This window comes from Zootoca vivipara, chromosome Z2, assembly GCF_965207765.1.
Source record: "Zootoca vivipara chromosome Z2, rZooViv2.hap1.1, whole genome shotgun sequence".
Classification (NCBI taxonomy): Eukaryota; Metazoa; Chordata; class Lepidosauria; order Squamata; family Lacertidae; genus Zootoca; species Zootoca vivipara.
The window spans coordinates 31,324,871-31,345,439 of NC_142585.1; the positions used below are offsets into that span (position 1 = coordinate 31,324,871).

General features: G+C 47.7%; 1 protein-coding gene across 1 annotated transcript in view; it reads left to right on the plus strand.

The window, feature by feature from the left end:
- Window positions 1–2,910: 2,910 nt before the first annotated feature.
- EDA (ectodysplasin A) overlaps window positions 2,911–20,569 on the plus strand; it is a 53,559-nt gene continuing 35,900 nt past the window's right edge. The window contains exons 1-2 of the mRNA XM_060270586.2: window positions 2,911–3,066; window positions 3,233–3,910. Of these exons, the coding sequence (XP_060126569.2) occupies window positions 2,911–3,066; window positions 3,233–3,910 (834 nt within the window). The remainder of the gene's footprint in view (window positions 3,067–3,232; window positions 3,911–20,569) is intronic.

Genomic DNA, 20,569 nt, shown 5'->3' on the forward strand with positions numbered 1-20,569 from the left:
CCAGTCTGATTCAGGGGTCTCTGCAGAACAGATCTCAATTTCCAGGATATATAACATTCCCTGCATTTTTGAAGGTGGGGGGAGGTTTAGGTGTGTGGGTTATTTGTTAAATGATCCAGATTTTCTTCAAGTGGTTGGGAAGGTGATGGACTTTCATTTACTGGAGCTTTTAAGCAGAGGTTGGGTCTCCATCCACCAGGGATTCTTTAGCCACAATTCCTGCATTGCAGGGGATAGAACTAGATGACTATTTGGGTCCCTTCCAACACCACAATTATTTGGTTCTATTCTTCTGCAGTATTCTTCCTTTCCACCTACAGCTGTTTGCCTCAGTGCAGCACTTTCTTGTCAAAGCCTTTCCACTTTGATTATGCGACATCCTTAGCCTGGAACCAGGCAGAAGGGCCTTCCCCAAAAGGCCCAAGTCTGAGCTCCTCCAGATTAGAAATCTAAGCACTGGTGGCCAGCAAGAAACAGAACTAGCCAAGCTGTCGGGACAAGCCAGCAATTGGCAGTGGATGAATTGTGACAATCTCCATCAGAGATGCCTTCAAAGAACATAGAGAGACTATCTTAAACTGATTTTCTTGTTGAAGAAGCCAGCAGCGTCCCGCTCAGAGATGCAAGAGAATGCAAGAAGTGGAATCATGTGGCAAGCAGGCGGCTGGAATTTCAGGCGTATGACTCAACAGGTGTTGACGTGGAGTTTCTTGGCTTCGGAGAAGGACAGAGCTGCAATCCCTCAAATGTGGGAGTTGGCAAGCCCAGCTGTGGCAGGTGCCAAATTGCATTTTAATTAGGTGCTGAAAGTCGGCTGAGTAATTGTAATATTTACGAAACCTTCTTCCCTCGAGTTTTTTTTTTTTTTGCTTCAAAACCCTGTACCGAATTTGACTCTGGGATTATGTTGGAGGTGAATCCTCTCATTCTCCTACCACGTGCATGGATGTGCATTTGAATGAGTGATCAGATTTTTTTGTTATCTGGATCATGACAGTCTTAGTGCTCTTCTGAGGCTACACTACTATCAAAGAAAAGAGAGAGAGGGAAAAGGAAAATTCCATACTAGTAATCATTAGGAAAGGGATTGAAAATAAAGTATCATAAAGCCACTATATAAACATATGGTGTGACTGTGTTTGGAATTCTGTGGACAATACTGGTCCTGTGGTATGTCGGGAGGTAGAAACTGCCTCCCACGTTTTATTACGCTGCCGTTTCTACAGTGACATATGCCGGGTTTTCATTTCCCCTGTTATGCAAAATTTTACAAATGAATCCGAATCCCAATGCCTAAAACTCCTTGTAGAAGATAAGATCCCTGAGATTACAATAAATTTTGTGCGACTGCCATAAAACTCAGGGAACAAGCGGTGTCACCACAAGGATTAAGGCCCCCAACGGCAATTTTAGGCTATATTTTAGTGACCCAGTTTTAATTTACATATTCTAAATGCTGTAATATATACACGTGTACCATCCCTGTTGTGTAAATTTTAATGCTATATCATTGAGTTTTATGATTTTTGATTCTGTATGTGAGCTGGTCTGTGACCGTAAATAAAATTGAAATAAAATTGACAGTACTGGTCATCTCACCTCAAAAAGCACATTATAGGGTTGGAAATGATTCAGAAAAGGGCAGCTACAATGATCCAGGGGGTAGAATAGCTCCCCTATGAATAAAGGCTGCAGCATTTGGGACTTTTTAGTTTGGAGAAAAAGCAAGTAATAGATGATATGATAGAAGTGTGGCATAGAGAAGGCAGAGACAGAATCCGCCAATCTCATAACAGAAGAACTTATGGGCATCCCATGAAGTTGTATGTTGGGAGATTCTGGGCACAAACTTCATGCAGTGCAAAGTTAACCTATGGAACTCCCTACCACAGGAGGCAGTGATGGCCACCAACTTAGATGACTTTAACAGAGGATGAGAAAAGTTCGTGGAAGAGGAGAAAGCTATCAATGGCTGCTCCCCACAATTGCTATTGTTACAAAAGTCCGTGGTGTTCTAGGGTCTGTGATCCTTTGGAGAATTGAGACACAGTGGTGGGGTGACTGTTGTCGGTGTAAGAAATATATTGTATTCACCTATTTACACCTTCAATCTGCAGGGAGGGAGTCCAGATCTTACCATATGGTCGTTCAGGAGGGGTTTGTCCCCCCACAGCAATGAAGCTATGGAGCCCAAGGCATCTCTCCTAGTCAGTTCTACAGTCAAGCTGCCCAAAGTTTGATCCCAGTCTCTCTTCCTCCTTCTCTTTCCCAGAACCCTTTGCTTCCAGACCCCCTTTTCCTGTCACCTCAAAGACAGTTACCCTGGCAACCTTCCAAACCCCTATCTCTGTTCACACCTCAGGGCAAGGGAGTAAGGACAATTCTCCAGCATTGCTAATGGCCCTCAAAGGCCCTCTATTGTTTCTTAATGGCCCTAGCTTGGCCAAGTCATTTTGCATAGGCTAGCCCAGGAATTCCTCTGCTGTTTGCATTTCTTCCTCCACATCCCAAATCATCAAAATCCTACCATTTATTATTTTAAACCCAAATTTATAACGCTATGTTTTGCCTACATGGTCAGATGCAACAATGCTCTGAATCCCAATTGCTGGAAACTGCACAAGGAGGAGAAAGTCCTCACGTGCTCGAATTGTACTTGCTGGTTTTCCATAAAGGGCACTGGGAGGACAAGGATGCTGGGCTAGCCGGTCCCCTTTGGCCTGATCCAGCAGGCTCTACTTATGTTCCTAAGCCGGAAAAACGGGAGAGGCTGCACCTCCCCGCTCTTATTCTGCCCGAGGAGATGATTCTATTCTGCTCTCCCATTGTTGGAAGAGTTCGTCTGTCTCACTCTGAAGAGGGCATCGGATCAGAGGAGTCGACTTGCCCCTTAACGTAAAGGAGGAGGGGATGAGCCCCAAGGAGGCGCTGCCGTCTCTCAAAAGGCGCCTGGTTTCACCCCAGCACCGCAACTTCCCCGCACGCCAGGCAGCGAGAGGTGCGGGAGCGAAGGGGGTCGCGGGCCCCCGCATGATGCTGGCGCAGGCAAACTCCGGCTCGGGGGCGGTCTGGCGGCAGCCCTCCAACCGCTGAGGGGGCGGCCCTTGAGGCTGAGCAGCCGCCTCGTAAGGAGGTTTCACTAAGGCTCAGTACGCGAAGGCAGCTGCAGGCAAGGGCTGGAGGAGTCCTCTCGCCTGGAAACCCGGAGCGCCGCTGCTGCCAGCCCGTGTAGGCAGCAGTAGGCAGGGCCATCTGGCTGCAGCGCCCCCAGCAGACTGCCCGCTCAGAAGGCTCCGGCGAAGGGGAGCCCAGCGGGAGCTGCGGCCCCTGGGCCCCTCACAAAGCGGCCCCTCGGGTCCCCCTCCGGCGCAGAGGAGGTTCCACCCACAGGCTCCGCCCCCGCCCCCGCCTCCGGAGCCCGGACGCCCCGAGCGGCCGTCGAGGGAGGCGGAGACAGCCGCGCTCAGCCCCGGCCGGCCGCTCAGCCAGGCACCCAGCCACGGAGGAGCAGGAGGGCCGCAGCCGGAATGGGCAGGCCGCAGTAGCGCCCCCAGGGGCCGGCGCCATGGGCTCGGAGCCGCAAGCCGGAGGAGGAGGAGGCCGAGGTGGCGTCGGGAGCGGCTGCGGCTCCTGCGGCGGGGCCCGGAGGGGCGTGGGGCGGGCGCTGTCGGGCTTCTTCGCGCTCTCGCTGGCGCTGCACCTCCTCACGCTCGGCTGCTATCTTGAGCTGCGCTCCGAGCTTCGCCGCCGGGAGGCGGAGGCCGCCTGGCCGCCAAGACAGAGCAGTGCAGCGCGGACCGCAGACTACGAGGACGGGGCGGCGGCGGGGGCTGCGGGCGAGGTCTCCGGTCCCGGCCGGCCCAAGCAGCGCTTCGCCCAAGAGTCCGGCAGGCAGCGGCAGCAGCAGCAGGTGGGTCCGGCGGTTGGTTGGTGGGGCGCAGGTGGCGCTGGAGGGGCTGCACGAGGCCCCTGCGGCGCTCTCTCGCCCGCTGCACAGGGGCTGCCGGACTCCAGCTCCCAGCGTCCCTGGTCTCTCGCCGCCACGGCGGGGACTGACGGGAGTTGGAGTCCGAGGGCGGGAGGGTCGCAGGTCCAGAGCTCAAGAGGGATGGGGAAGTGGGAGGCCCCTGGTTGGCCCCAACAACCCTCAGGGGGATCGTGGTTTGGCAGCCCGCCTTGTGGTGGCGGCGATGGCGGGGCGGCGGCTTCCTAGAGCAGGCAGTGACTTTTGTGGAGTTGCAGGGAGCCCCTCAGGATCATCTAGTCTAGCACCCTTGCAATGCAGGACTCACAACTAAAAGATCCCGGACGGACGCTGTCCGATCTCTGTTTAAAAGCCTCCAGTGAAGGAGGAGACAATGCCACCTTCTCCCAAGGAGAGCGCTCCTTTACTGAGTTTTGCACATAAGCAAGTGCGAGTCTGTGATTCATTGCGTTGAGATTACAAGAAAGGAAATTCCTACTAAACACTACTTTCTGACAAAGGAGCCAACTCCTAGGGGCCAGGGTCAATGTGCTCCCCCCCATAAAATATTTGAGGGATCTAGAACTCTCCCCCCAAGCTGTAGGGCATGGTCGTTCAAATGATGTGATTGATTATGTGGGACTGGGCTTACCTGTCCCCCATATTTTATTCAAATTGGCACCCCTGCCATCTGATGATAACAGCCATCAATAATGGAACAGAGGCTCCCTCTGAAGAAGATGGCAGACTCTTTTGCTGGAGGTTTTTAAGGAGAGGTCAGATGGTCATAGGACATAGGTCATGGATGCTTCAGTTGAGATTCCTGCAATGTAGGGGATTGGACTAGATGACCCTTTTGGTCACTTCCAACTCTACAGTTCTATGGTTCTACAAGTAATTGTGAAACCCATGTGAATGAACTATTATGGTGTTGGTGGTGGTGTGGTATTCTCTCCACACCACCCCCAATAATTATACCAATATGAGACAATGCAATTTTTGGTTTCCAGTTGCAAAACACCACCAACTTCCAGGCTTTGCTAATTAATTGTGTGCTTGGCAAAGACTGGCCATAAAATAGATGCCTATTTTCAGCTTTTGAGCAGGATCCTGCTCTGTATGCCCAAATGAACTGACTGGGTCATTTTCTTTCTTCTGTACTCCATGAACTTTTCATTGTTGTTCTTTAACAAATGCCTTAAGTCTGCCCAAATGTGATCAGTAACTTTGGGTTCCAGGTAAAGACCAAATGAATAATTATGGGCAGCTGCTGTTCTTTCAGGCTGTTGCTCTGATTACTTCTGATCTGGAGAAGTTGTTGCATTTCAAGACAAGCAGCCCCATCTAACACTTATTTTTAAAAGGATTATTGTTCTTGTGCTGGAATCCTGCTTGTGGATTTCCCATTGAGGCATCTGTTTGGACACTGTGAAAACAGGATGCTGGACCGGATGGGTCCCCTTTGGCCTCATCCAGGAGGGCTCTGCTAATGCTTTTATGGAAACTTCAGGCTCACAGGCTGTCTATTTAGATCCCTAGGTTCTTATGGGCATTTTTGCCACTGTGAGAACAGGATGCTGGACTAGATGGGCCACTGGCCTGATCAAACAGCCAGATTCTTCTAATGTTCTTATATTAACTATCTAATCTCTCCCGCCCCCTGCCCCCCATTTAAAGTAACATGTTTCAGCCTAGATCTGAAGGGGGCTCCTTTGTTTGTTGTAATAAAACAAATCAAGCTGTAGGTATGATTTGATCCTTAAAAAGAGCTACCCATCTTTTTAAAAATGGGTGAACGAATTTACCACTATGGTCAGCAGAGTTGTATGCAGTCATTTGGCGGTATCTTCAACCTTTTCAAAACCAGGACCCACTTTTAGTCCAAACATGCATTTGGGGATCAATTTCTGGACCTTGTTTTTACTCTATGTCTGCAAGGTGGTAGGGCTCCTGTTGCAAACCACCTTGCATCAGGCCATAAACTGCTAATGTCTCCTAACCTCCCAGCTGAAGACTGATGCTTTGTAACAAACATTTTCAACCTTTTGAGTTCATGGCTCCCTTGACCAACTGCATTCTTTCTGCGGCTCCCCTGTGGGGCTCAGAAGCCCAGTTATGTCACCCCTTGCCTGCAGAGCTGGCAGTCTCTCACCCTTTTTCGAATACCCTCCCTTGTGGAGTGTTCCCTCAGCCTCCTCTCCTCTTCCCCTCTCCTTGTGAGTCCTCAGAGCAGCCACTGCTGCCGCCCCTGATCTCTGACCTGCCCCAAAGAGAGGTCTCCTGGTGACCCCCAGGGGCCTGGGAAGAGGATGCCTCCAGCCTTAGCAGCCCAACAGAGACTGGCCAAAGGTGAACATGATGCCTGCACCTCACCTTGGGTGCCACCGGGCCTGCATGGCATAAGGTCTCCCCTTGCCTGTAGAGCGGGCAGCCCCATACCCTTTAAAACACCCTCCCTTGTGGAGCATTCCCTCAGTATCCTCTCCTCTCTCATTGGGAGTCCTCTGGGCAGCAGCACCCCCCAAAAAAGATGTGCATCCTCATGTCACCCCATAGGGGCCTGGAAAGAGGATGCCCCCAGACTTAGCTGCCTGACAGAGACTGGCCAAAGGTGAACCTCACATACATGGTGGAAGGACTCACCTTCAGTGCAGGGCACTCAGCTCTGAGGCAGGCATTGCACACAGCCAGCACAAGAAAAGCCAGTGCGCTGCTTGCTTGCCTGCCTGCCCGGCCTCCCACTTGTCCGCCCATTCCCAACAGCCAGGTCTGACAGACTGGTTGGCTGGGCTCCCTCACCCACTTGCTTGCTTACTCCGAGGCAGCCTCAACTCCTGGCAGCCAGCACTCCCAGAGGCACCATTCACCTGTGGAGCTTATAGCCAGGGCTGCTGCAGCAAACAGCCACACAAGCCTTTGGGAGGCAGAGGTGCAAGAGGGCATCAGAGGAGGGAGGGGAGAAAAGAGGGACAGAGGCCAATATTGCCCGCGGCACCCCTGACCATCATTCAAGGAACCCCAGGGTGCTATGACACACTGGTTGAAAACCACTGCTCTGAAATATCAAGAAGCTGTGTTTTTTAATGGCATGATTTATTTGTTGCATTTATATCCTCACTTTTTTTCCAAGGGGCTCAAAGTAGCAAACATGGTTCTCCACCATCTCATTTAATCTCCACAACAACTTTGTGAGGTAGGTTATGTTGAGTCAGTGACTGGGCACCCCAAGGTTACTCCCAGTGAGCTTCATGGTTATGTGCAGATCTGAACTCTAGTCTTTTCCCAGGTTCTTGTCCAACACTCTAACCACCATGCCACACTAGCTCTAACCCAGTGGTTCCCAACTTTTTTTGACCATGCCCCACGTAAGCATCACTAAAATCCTGGTGTCTCCCCCCCCCCTGTGACATATAATTCTTATTATTCAAAAAATGAACTGCTATTCACGTGGAGGAAGCCTTAATGGTCATTCACCTTGCCCCACTTAAAAATCAAATTGCCCCCCTGTGGGGTGTTTTGGGAACCACAGTTCTTTCCCCTTGTTCATAATTTGACGTAAGCACAGCAATTTCTATAGAAGCTGAAATGACAAGGAGTCTCATGGCAAGGCTGACTGGCCCTTGACAAATTGTCTTGGGCCTGGCCTGATCCATGAAATACCAGTAAGTTTGCATTCTGCATATCATTCTGCAAGTAGACAATGGATATATAAGCACTGCTTTATTTTGGAAACTGAAGCTCCCTGTGTCTGTGTTCCCCTGGCTCCAACTCATAATCCATTATCTTACTTTATTTTATTTATTTGCATTTACATGCCACCTTTTTTCTCTAAGGAGTTCAAGGTAGTAAGCATTATTCTCCCCTCCCCATCCAGTCTTCAAAACAACCCTGTGAGGTAGGTTAGGCTCAACTATGAAGGCTACTAGGTAAGCTTGGGGGTAGTCACTGCCTCTCAGCCTAACCTACCTCACAGCCAGTGTTTGAAATTCGCCAAGCGCATTTTGCACCTGGCTTTCAACCATTTGTGACCACCTGGGTGCCAGGATAGCGCCTGACATCTTCACCCTCTGGGAATCATTGGATCTTGACTGTTTTCACACACTAATACCCCATCCTGTAGAACACTTATCAGTTATATTTCATCTGCACAATCAGAATGAATTTCTGGAACCAAACGGCTTTTTCTGTGCAGCCTGAACAGGAGCAGTCACCATTAAGAAAAAGAGTCTGGAATAGGCCATAGTATATATGTGGACTATCCCTGGTTCAAGAGACTTTTCTTGTTTAAGTTTTCAAAGCTCTTCACCTAGCTCTTCTGAACTAGCCAGATATTTAAATGAGAATCACAGTCATTATTTGAAAAATAAGACCTTAGAGCTGTCATGCCGTCAAATGGCAACTAGACATTCTGTTTGGGGGACTGAAACCTTGGTTTAACGGGCCATTTGGTGTCTAGCTTCTATATCTGAGTTTCTAACACCTCTCACCACATGGTTGTTAAGGTGATCAAATGAGGAGGAAGAGAGGACCCTGGATGCCACCTTGAGTTCTTTGTAGAGGAAAACATAGGATAGAAATGCAAATAAATAAATAAATAAACGCCAAGCAAATTTCAAGCTAATAAGAGCTTGTGGGTTTATCATGCAGGGATATAATGTTCTTAAGCACCTTCATAAGCAAAAGGATAAAACCCATCCAATTTGCCACTTAAGAGCTTCCCCTGGTGCTTTCCTCTGTTTGCTTATAGTATATGGACCATTGCCAAGTTTTGTAAGAAATACCCACAGGCTAAGTTGCATATATCATGTCTATTAAAACTGACAGTAAATCTGTAAACAGTTCTTCCAGAGCACCTCTTGCATCTTTTCAGAGAGCAGAGCGCCCTGCGCATCTTTTCAGAATTAGTACACTACCTATTTGTAAAAAGCTCTAAGCAGTTTATGCAAAGCATACATTAAAATAATCAATTAAAAAAGAAGTTAAAAGGAAGTAGTCCTAAAAAAATCAAAATGTGAATAAAACCAGCAGTTTAAAATATACATTATTTTAAAAATTATATCAACATGCATGTCTGCTTTACATAACTGGGTGTGTCAGGAGTGGCTCAGGACTTCATGTCTGCCATGGCAACCATGGGTCTGTCCCAAATAATTTCTGACCCGGTCCATGCTGCAGGGCACAGTCTGGATTTGGTTTTCTGTCCTGGATTGGCTGATGGTGATCTTAAGAGTGGAGGAACTTTCTATAGTTCCATCGTCATGGTCAGATCACTACCTGGTGGGCTGTAGACTAACTGGAACTCAGAACCTCTGCAGTGGTTGGGGACCAACCACGATGGAGTTTCCTACGTATTTCCTTGGCAGGCATTTTTTTTTTTTTGAAGTAGGGTTGCCATATTTTGACAATCAAAAAAAGAGGACACATTTGCCTTATGACCATGTGCTCTGGCACACACCACAGCGCCCTGTTGTGCCAGAAGCAGTTTAGTCATGCTGGCCACATGACCTGGAAAGCTGTCTGTGGACACACACCGGCTCCCTTGGCCTAAAGTGAGATCAGCGCCGCACCCCTTGGTTGCCTTTACCTTTACCTTTTACTGGGGAATTAGCTCTCAACATTAATAATCCCTGCCAGGCCAACCAGCCTGCAAAACAAGCACCGCCTCAGTGCAGTGGTTAAGAATCACTAATATACCGGTCGCCCACTCAGTTCAGTGGCAACCATTAATATGTTAAGTCTGCCTGTAAAAAAATAATGTGCAGGCAGGTTTTAATCAGTTCCCAGAAATAGAAGAAGCATTACAAACAAATTACATGACAAATATTTTTAAAGCCGAATGCTCATTAAGGGGGATGTGCACATTAAATGCACCTTAAAATTGTAAACATTTTGCTCATAAAACTCAGCTCAACCATTATTCCAATGTGATCGAGACCTCTTACCCCTCTGGCTAGCAGGTAGCAAAAGAAATACATAAGTGTGTGCTTGTGGGGTGAGGGGTAGGGGGCTGGCAAACAGAAGAGAAGGGCAGAGGGGGCAGCAGCCACAAGCTGACATTGGTGGGACACAGTTTCCGATCCCTATGTTTACAGGCGGTTGTCAAGTTGCAAATGCAGGTGGGGGGGAAGCAGGGGCGTGCCTACCACTAAGCCACTGCGCAAGGAGAGAGGCACTTGAGGCGAACAGAGCCAAGGAGACCCGGAGCCACTGCAGGAGAGGGCGAGTGGTGGACTTGTCTCACATGCCACATTTAGCTGGGTTAGGCGGGGTGGGGGGAGAGAAGAAGTGATGGGTTTTTAAAAGAAAGGAAAGCAAAATTTGGCAAGAGTCTGATTAAAACAAACGCACATTTGCACTGAGGCCTAGAGCCTCTTCTGAAACGCACCACCTCCGTCCCCCCTCACTGCACGGCGGCAGGCATTTGGGGCCTTAACTTTCCGCCTATTTGCACACACCATGCTCTCCTCAGGCCCCCCCGCTGTCACCCAGCCGCCTTCCATTCTCGCCCCGCCCTGCCCCCCCCCATATGACAAATAAACATTAGACAGTTTTAACCAACAATAGCCAACCTACATTTTAAATCCTCTTCGGCCGATTTGAAAGGTATAGCTTTGGTTTGGTACACACACCCTGCCACACACTCCAAATATGCTGGGCTTTCCTGCCGACTTTCGACTGGGGTTACATCTAAGCCTCCCCACCTTAGTCTTCCAGCCAACCACCACACCATTTAAAAAGCGAGACTATTTGGGGAAAGGAAGCAGCGTGGGGAAATCACTGATTAAACGTTCACGATCCGATCAATGTTTAACTGCAGGGGTGCTTTTCGTGACCGTGTGCCGCATTAGGTGCAGCGAGGTTAGTATAAGACTTCCTCACTTCAGTTCTGCAGGAAAAGCCCAATTTCCTGAGCACACCCATGGGAAAGTGGGGGCATGCGGCGGTGGCACCCTCCCCTCCCTTCTTCTTTTCTTTTCCTTCAATAAAGGTAGTTCCACCCATGCCCAGAGCAGGCGTCTTTCCCAGCAAGCAAGGCCTTGGATGTCTCACCCCATCCCACCATGCTTGCTTGCTTGCTCTCTGTCGTTGTTGCTGCTGCTGCTTGCAAGCCACTGCCTCGGCTGCCAGAGTTCCCCCTGCAACTTCAGCACCTGCCTATGATAAAGCTGCAGAGCTCTCCAAAGCAGCAGAAGCACCGCCACTGGACGCTGCACGCCCCTTCTTCGTCCCAGAGCAGCTGCTGTCAGCGGCCTCATGGAGAGCATAGAACAGATGTTCTTGGGCAGCAGGAAAAAAATCTGGGCATTTTGCATTATTTTAAAAATCCACCTGGGCAGAAATTTTAAACCTTGAAAAAAGGACGTATCCGGGGAAAATCTGGACATATGCTGACCCTATTTCAAGCTCTGGTAGACCTTTGGGATGGAGAAATGACCTGGGTGGCAACCAGGCCCATGGTTCTCTAGGGACCTGGTGATCATGCAGTATGTGAGATGGGGACTAGAGTGATTTTGGCGGGAACTCTGAATGAGTCCCAACAAACACAGGCGATTTGAAGGTCTATTTTGTATGGCGTTGTGGCAGCAAAGAGATCTTTTTCTCTGCCATCAGCGAGGAGCCATCCACTAAAACTGTTTTGGATGGTCAGGGGTATTTTATACTCTGTCCCACAGGAGAAGAATTTAGACTTGGCTCTGTTCTGACTTGGATGCTGGAGTAGATATGCATGTAACCTTGGCCCCTGCTTGTCCAGTGTTAATAGATACGTTTCGATTGTGGATGTGGGCAGGATCCTGGAAGTGTGAGAGCAAACACATCTGTGTCAGCACCTTGCCTTTCCTGGCTCATCAAAAGCGGGTGAGGGGAGTGGTCACAGCCTCCTTACAACTAGGCAAGGTTGCAGTGTTCCTAAAGGAGGCAGCTATAAGACCTCTATTGAAAAAGCCCTCCCTGAATCACACTGCATTGTATAAATATTGACCAGTCTCCAATATTCCACTTCTGGGCAACTTACTGGAGCATATCATCTCGGCTCCGGGGGTTTCTGGAGGAGATGGATTATCTAGATCCATTTCAATTGGGTTCAGACCTGGTTGTGGGACAGAGATGGCTTTGGTCATTGTGAGAACTGGACATGGGAGGTGTCCCTGTTGCTTCTTCTGGAGCTCTTGGTAACTTTCAATAACAACCATGGTATCCTGCTGGGCCACCTTTCTGGGATGGGACTTGGAAGCACTGTAAATTGTATGAAATCATCATCATCATCATCTGGCTTGGTGGCAAATCACAGCCAGTCAGGCCTCTGTTGACAGTATCAGTCTACAACATTCCAGGCAAAGTGGAAGGGAATAATTCCCGGCTTCATAGGCTCCAGTAGCTGGACCGCTGCATCCAAGCTCTCCTGATCCAGGTGTGGTTGCCACTGTCTTGCCAGCCACCACAGGTGAAAAGCACTCATCCAGTGATGGGACAGGAGGAGTATATAACATAAGATGTGCCTGCTGGATCAGGCCAATGGACCGTCTACATCAGGCATCCCCAAACTGCAGCTCTCCAGATGTTTTGGCCTACAACTCCCATGATCCCTAGCTAACAGGACTAGTGGTCAGGGATGATGGGAATTGTAGTCCAAAACATCTGGAGGGCCGAAGTTTGGGGGTGGCTGGTCTACATCATCCTGTTCTCACAGTGGCCAACCAGATGCCTCAGATGGAAACCCACAGGCAGGATTTGAGCAAAAGAGCAGCACTTTCCCCTACTGGGTTCTCTGCAACTGGTATTCAGAAGCACTGCTACCTCCAACTGTAAAAGCTGGTAGCAATGGATAGCCCTCCATGAATTTGTCTTATTTCTCTTTTAAAGCCATCTTGGTTGGCTGCCATCACTGCCTCCTTTGATTGTGAGTTCCATAGTTCTTAGAATCATAGAAGAGTTGGAGTGGCCCTGAGGGTTGTCTAGTCCAACCCTCTGCAATGCAGAAATCTCTACTAGATCATATGTGGCAGGTGGCCATCCAACCTATACTTAAAAACCTTCAAGGAGGGAGAGTCATCTTCCGAATTTGTTCCACAGTTCTTAACATCAGAAAGCTCTTCCTGACGTTTAGTCAGAATCTCCTTTCTTGTAACTGGAAGCCATTGTTTCAGGTCCTACCTTCTGGAGCAGGAGAAAACAAGCTTGCTCCATCTTCGATTTGAAAGATTTTTAGGTATAATATCTCCTCTCACAGTCCCCTTTATCCAGGCTAAGCATTCCCAAATCCCTCCACTGTTGCTCCTAAGGTTTGAAAAAGAAGAATATGTAATATGGTCATAGGCAGGCATAAAGTAAAAGCACCTACATACATCATAAGTAAAAAGGTAAAGGGACCCCTGACCGTTAGGTCTAGTCATGGACGACTCTGGGGTTGCGGCGCTCATCTCGCTTTACTGGCCGAGGGAGCCTGTGTACAGCTTCTGGATCATGTGGCCAGCATGACTAAGCCGCTTCTGGTGAACCAGAGCAGCGCATGGAAACGCCGTTTAACTTCCCACTGGAGCAGCACCTATTTATCTACATGCACTTTGATGTGCTTTCGAACTGCTAGGTTGGGAGGAGCAGGGACCCAGCAACGGGAGCTCACCCATTGCAGGGATTCAAACCGCTAACCTTCTGATCGGCAAGCCCTATGGTTTAGACCACAGCACCACCTGCGTCCCTATACATATATGAGTAGAGCATGCTAAATAGGCAATAGGGCAACTATAGAAGTAAAGGGTACACATACTCATTCTCTCAGTTACGACAGATCAGCATAAGATAAAAACAGGCTTTGTTTCCTTTATCATTTTGGTTACCCTAGTCTCCACACATCATAAAGACGATGTTGAACAACAACGGGCCCAGGACAGAACCCTGCAACACCCTACTTGGGACTTTTTTCCAGGATGAGGAATCATTAGTAAGCATGCTTTGGGTTTGGTCAGTTAACCAGTTACAAATCCACCTAACAGTTACCAGCTTCTCTGCAAGAATGTCATGGGGAACTTTGTCAAAAGCTGTACTGAAATCAAGATACACTGTGTCCACAGCCTTGCCTGAAGTCTCTGGAGTTTCTAGTCCTTGTCAAAATATCAAATTACCGTATATGTAATTTTCTCCACTAGAGTTTATTTCAGAGTGAGTGGTACCAAGCTGACCAAGCATCCAGCGTAAGGTTTTGCATTTTTTTCCATTGAGTTGCAATGACTACTGGTACTTGTGCTCTCAAGATCAAATATACAACCAATTCGTTTGACATAAAACACATTCAGTAGCATTACTTTTGGACAAGAAACAAGGGTTTCTTTAGTATTATTTATCATTTCTGTCAAAATTAAATCTCCTCCAAATCTTACACCTACTTACATTCCCACCATAAATGATAATCACAGGGAATAAAGGTAAAGGTAAAGGGACCCCTGACCATTAGGTCTAGTCGTGACCGACTCTGGGGGTGCGGCACTCATCTTGCTCTATTGGCCGAGGGAGCCAGCGTACAGCTTCTAGGTCATGTGGCCAGCATGACTAAGCCGCTTCTGGCGAACCAGAGCAGCACACGGAAACGCCGTTTACCTTCCTGCCAGAGCGGAACTATTTATCTACTTGCACTTTGACGTGCTTTCGAACTGCTAGGTTGGCAGGAGCTGGGACCGAGCAATGGGAGCTCACCCCGTAGCGGGAATTCGAACCACCGATCGCCAAGCCCTAAGCTCTATGGTTTATTCGTAGTTTATTAATTATGGAAAATGTGCTTGAGATTTCCAAAACTTTCTAAGAATTGGATGATCTAGACCTGGGCTACGGTCCCTCTGCATCAGTTTTCCCTGGACCTTTGCTTTGACAGCCCCTCGAGACATAACCCAAAGGACACAATAGTGACCTGCCTTGCAAGATTGGTGCAGTCCTAGTTTGTGTGCAAAATGCAACACAATTCTTCCAACAGAAAGTGCTGTAGAGGTGACACATACTGAGTTACTAAACATAAAAGTTATTCTGATTTTTGGCAAACTCTCCTGCCTTTGGGCTTCATGGATCTAATCCAGGAGATGAATTATGGAATCAACAGTGTCTCCAACTCAAGGGGCTTTGCTGAGAGCTTGCCAGCTATTACTATTTCCAAGGAGAGTCTAAACTATTCTTTCAGAAAAAAATATCTGAGCTAAACCTGTCAAACACCAGTGCATGTTTTTCCATAACAAGTGACTCAAGGAGCCTTGTCTCAGCCCCATTACAAAAGAGTATTTATCTGGTGCCGATGGCAACTTGCTCGAAACTAACATAATGCTCATACAGGCATAGGATTGTAGGGTTTGTTGGAAAGGACCCACAAGGTTCATCTAGTCCAACCCCCTGCAATGCAGGAATCACAGCCAAAGATTCACTGACAGGTAGTCATCCAACCTATGTTTAAAAACTTCCAATGAATCATAGAAGTGTAGGGCTAGAAGGGGCCTCAAGGGCCACTCTGTCATGCAGGAATTGCAAACCAAACTTTTAGCGAGGAACATTTGTGCAGGACTTGACAGAATAGGATCCTCTCCCCATTCAGTAGATCTGGGTCACATCTCAATTCTAGGGTCTTGCTGCCTCTGTCCTGTGGTCCATTCAGGTTATGGGAAGGAGATGGGCTTGGCAACCCCGATGGATGACCTAACACCACAAACTAGATGGAGGGGAAAGTGTGTTTCTGATGATTATGATGAACCTCTTTCTGTATTCCTTCATTATATTACTAATTGGCTGTCATGAGCCAGAGTCAAGAGTAGGTCAGTAATAAAATACCCGGTGTCATTGAAGTTAACTCTTTAATACAAATAAATAAGTGCAGGCCTAGTGATCGCAGCACCTCTTCCCAGTAGGTCTTGCCCCGATGAGGCAGTTGTGAGGACTAAAGGTCCCAACCTTCTCACGATGTTTAAGGCTCGTCCCCCAGCAACCCAAGGCTTTGTCTTCTTGCCTCTGTTGCTCCACTCTCTTCATTTCTCTGCGTGTTCTGGGAGAACAGCAGGGAGGGGAGCAGGTTGCAGCAGGAGGGAGAGACTCCCTTCTTCAGCAGCCTGCCTCATCTCTGGCTCCTGGCTCCCTTTCTCTCCTTCCTCTGCCTCTAGACTGCTCTCTGCCACAGCCTCTTCCTGCTCACTAAACTCTGTTACCTCTTCAGGTTCCGACACCTTCTCCTCCCAGTCTACCCCCTCTTTTCCCTCTCAGCCTCCCACCAGGTCAGAGGGCACCATACACCACTGATTAGAGGATTGCATGCTAATTCTATCCAGGAGCCCATCCTTACAGTTGCCTGCTGTAGTCCCATCTGCTTACTCCAGCAACTGTCTCCTGTACAATATAATTCCCACCTTCTTCCCTTGCAGCAAGACGGCTCCTTGCTCCTCTCTGGTCCAGCTTGTGCTTTTAAAGGGGCCAGTGTACCTGCCAGATCGCCTTATACCATATAGGCCCACTCAACCGCTTCAGCCAGCAGCAACGACACTGTTACAGATGCCACATAATACCCATTCCGCATTTGTAAGGACTCAGTCATTTAGTGTGGCAGCATCCGCACTTTGGAGCTTCCTGCCTTTGACATCAAGCAGGGAGCCTTCATTCTATTCTTTTTGGTGCCTGCTAAAAACATGATTCTATGAAAAATCATTACCTGTGAGTCCTGCATTGCAATGGGTTGGGCTAGATGAACCTCTGGGGGTCTCTTCCAGCCCTACAATTCTATGAATGTTCTGGAGAACTGAACGCTACTTGCCAGCCACACCTATCAGCCTTTGCAATCTGGCTGCTTGCATCAACCGAGAGGCGAAACCTCAGCTGTAATTTGAAGCAGCGTTCCAATGGGGCTCATTATGAGTGGCAGGCACGGTGCAAAGTTTGCTGAGCTCAGGCCCTTTTGAGGTTTAGGCTGCAAAAAACTCCAGTGAAACCACAAGAAAGGCCGAGGGTGCATAATTGAGCAGGTGGAACAAATTTGTTAAATCTGTTATTATGGGGGGGGGGGAGACAGCAACTTGCTTTCAAGCAGTAAATCAATCCGTGGCTCGTTGTTCCTTCAGTTGCAGGAGGACTGCAAGGAGTCTAAAAATATCAACAAATGGCAAGCAAAAATCCCTAAAGAACTGCTTCAAATTAGCGCCCCAAGGTTGCCAGGGCTGGTGACGCGGCACAGTTCAAAGCGTATTGAGACATCTCTCACGACACAGATGTTTATGGTGAGAGTCGATGTGCAGAATTAGCTTGGGCTTCAGATAAATGAAATGTAACTGTAGCTCATGGGCCCAGCCAGGAGTCATAGGTCTCATTTATATTGTATCTGCACCAGAAATTGATAACGTGTTCTGTAACTGTTTCATTACCATAAGCGCTTAGTTAAACTATGGAACTTTCTCCTGCCAGGAGGCAGTGATGGCCACAAACCTAGATGGCTTTAAAAGAGGACCGGACAAATTTATGGAGGGCTAGGCCAGGCACCCCCAAACTTCGGCCCTCCAGATGTTTTGGACTACAATTCCCATCATCCCTGACCACTGGTCCTGTTAACTAGGGATCATGGGAGTTGTAGGCCAAAACATCTGGAGGGCCGCAGTTTGGGGATGCCTGGGCTAGGCTATTGATGGCTATTAGCCATGGTGGCTTTGCTCCTCCTTCATGGTCAGAAGCAGCAATGCTTCTGTATACCACTTGCTGGAAACTGCAGGAGGAGAGAGTTGCTCTTGTCCTTGAATGCTGCTTGTGGGTTTTCCCTAATAGGCATCTGGTCAGTCACTGTGAGAAGAGGATACTGGATTGCATGGTTCCCCATACCTAATCCTGCAGGCTGTTCTTATGATCTTATGAAATACTTGCTATCCTGCTAGAAGAATGCCCTGCGTTATGTTAGTGACCACTGTACAATTTCTGTTCTCATCCTGAAGCAAAGTTCTTAACCCGAGGTACTATTTCTGGGTTAGCAGAGTCTGTAACCTGAAGCGTCTGTAACCTGAAGCGTCTGTAACCCGAGGTACCACTGTAAATAATAAAGTAATCATTATCATCATCATTATCATCATCATCAAGATCAAGATCAAGACGTTTAGCAACAACAGGCCCAGGACAGAACCTTAAAGCACCCCACTTGCCGTCCTTTTTTTCCAGGATGATAAGGAACCAGCTTCTCATGGGAACTTTTATCAAAAGCCTTACTGAAATCAAGATACACTATGTCCACAGCATTCTCCTGATCACCAACGCTATCAAAACAGGGAAACATGTCTGGCATGACTTACTTTTGGGAAACCCATGCTGTGTCTTATTAATCACACCATCCTTTTCTAAGAGCTCACAGACCAACTGCTTAATTACCTGTTCTAGGGCCTTTTCTGAAATCAATGTCAACCTCACCAGTCGGCAGTTACCTGGGTCTTCTTTCCCCCTCTTTCTGAAGATGGAGGCAACATTTTCCTGCCTCCAGTCTGCAGGGACGTCATCTATTCTCCGTGAATTATCAAAAATTACAGACAGAGGCTCTGATATTATATCCGCAAACTCCTTTAGTACCCTTGGGTGCAACTCATCAGGGCCTGGAGATTTGAATTCATTTAGGTCAGGGTTCCCCAAACTAAGGCCCGGGGGCCGGATGCGGCCCAATCACCTTCTAAATCCGGCCCGTGGATGGTCCGGGAATCAGCATGTTTTTACATGAGTAGAATGTGTTCTTTTATTTAAAATGCATCTCTGGGTTATTTGTGGAGCCTGCCTGGTGTTTTTACATGAGTAGAATGTGTCCTTTTATTTAAAATGCATCTCTGGGTTATTTGTGGGGCATAAGAATTCATTCATTATTTTTTTCAATATATAGTCCGGCCCCCCACAAGGTCTGGACTGGCCCCCTGCTGAAAAAGTTTGCTGACCCCTGATTTAGGTGTTTCCTTATCACCTCTTTCCCTATCTTTGGCTACAGCTCCCTCCTTACATCATTTATTCTTTTATCACTAGGTTGGGTACTGCTTTCCTTTTGGGTGAAAACAGAAGCAAAGTAGGGGTTGAGCAGTTCCACCTTCTCTGTGTCATCCAATAGCATTTCTCTTTCTTCTCCATGCACAGGAGGAGCTGTTACTTGCTTGTTCTTCCTCTTGCCTTGAACGTTGCCAAATAACCTCTCTTGTAAGAAGCCTGAGCTCATTCTGAGCTTTAGCCCGCCTAATATTCACCCTACAACTTTTGGCTCCTTGTGTATACTCCTTTGTGATTTCCACTTTCTTACATTTCTTATACATGCCCTTCTTAAATCTCAGCTCATCTTTAAGCTCTTTATGCAGCTATACTGGTTTCTTTAGATGCCTCCCACTTTTCTTGTTGAAATTGCCTGCATTTGGGCATTCAGTATTTCAGCTTTAAGAAACTACCATCCATCTTGAACTCTCCTTCACTGGCACTTTTTAAACAGGGGTAGGAATGTACGTATGTCATGCATTCTTAAGCTGTGATATCTGCATTGCAAGGGGTTGGACTAGATGATCCTTGGTGCCCCTTCCAGCACTACAATCCTATGATTCTATTCTATGAGGTGTTTACAACGGCTATAGAGTGTGAAACGTTGGGCTTCTTTTCTGGAAGGGGGAATAAAATGTATTTTGGACATCTCATCTTAGCTGGGTTACTTGAGCATCCCAGAGGCAAAATATTAGAAGCTGTTGCTTAAATGAATTCCATTCACATCAACTTGTTCTTTGGCTGTGAAGTTGCTTTTCTTTTTGGTTTGCTGTTTTTCATCTCTGAATCTTTTTCTTCTTCTTCATTCCTCTAATCCCTTAAATTGTTTATCTAAGATTTTTCTCAGATTTGCAAATACCATCCTCTTTAGTAAGCGGTACAAGGAATGGCTAATGTAGATAATATCATGTTTCTGGCTTCACGGTCTTCCTATGATGGAAAGCCTAGAAACTAAAAAATAAAAGTTGTGGAGCCTGCTCCGGTCTCATGTTTGCTAGAATCCCTGGGAGGAGCGGAATGAGGTTGTTGTGGACTGCAGATTCTGTTTGCTCTGTCCAACAGGCCACTTCAATCCTCATTAGGAAAGGAATTGAAAATAAAGCTGCCAGTATCATAATGCCCCATTATACAAATCTATGGTACAACTGCACTTGAAATATACTGTGGGCAGTTCTGATCGCCTCAGCTCCAAAAGCATATTGGGAAAGGTTCAGAAAAAGACACCCACCTTTCTCACCTTTTCTCAAAACTAAAAAGTCCTGTACGATGCAACCACAGGGGCGTTGTTCCATTGAAAAACACCCCTATGAAGAAAGGTTGCACCCTATAGGACTTTTTAGTTTTGAGAAAAGGTGAGAAAGAGGCAATGTGATATATTAGCAGGGAGAAAGTGGATAGAGGAAAGTTTTTCTCCCTCTCTTGAAAGATAATCAGGGGTGCTGCAGACAATACTGGCCTCTTTCCCTCTTTCCTTCCTTCTCTCCCTCCTTTGCCTCCCAAAGACTTGTGCAGCTGTTTGCCTCAGGTTCACCTTTGACCATCTTCATCAGGCTGCTAAGTCTGGGGGCATCCTTTTTCCAGGCCCCTGCAAGGCGACATGAGGCACCTCTCTTT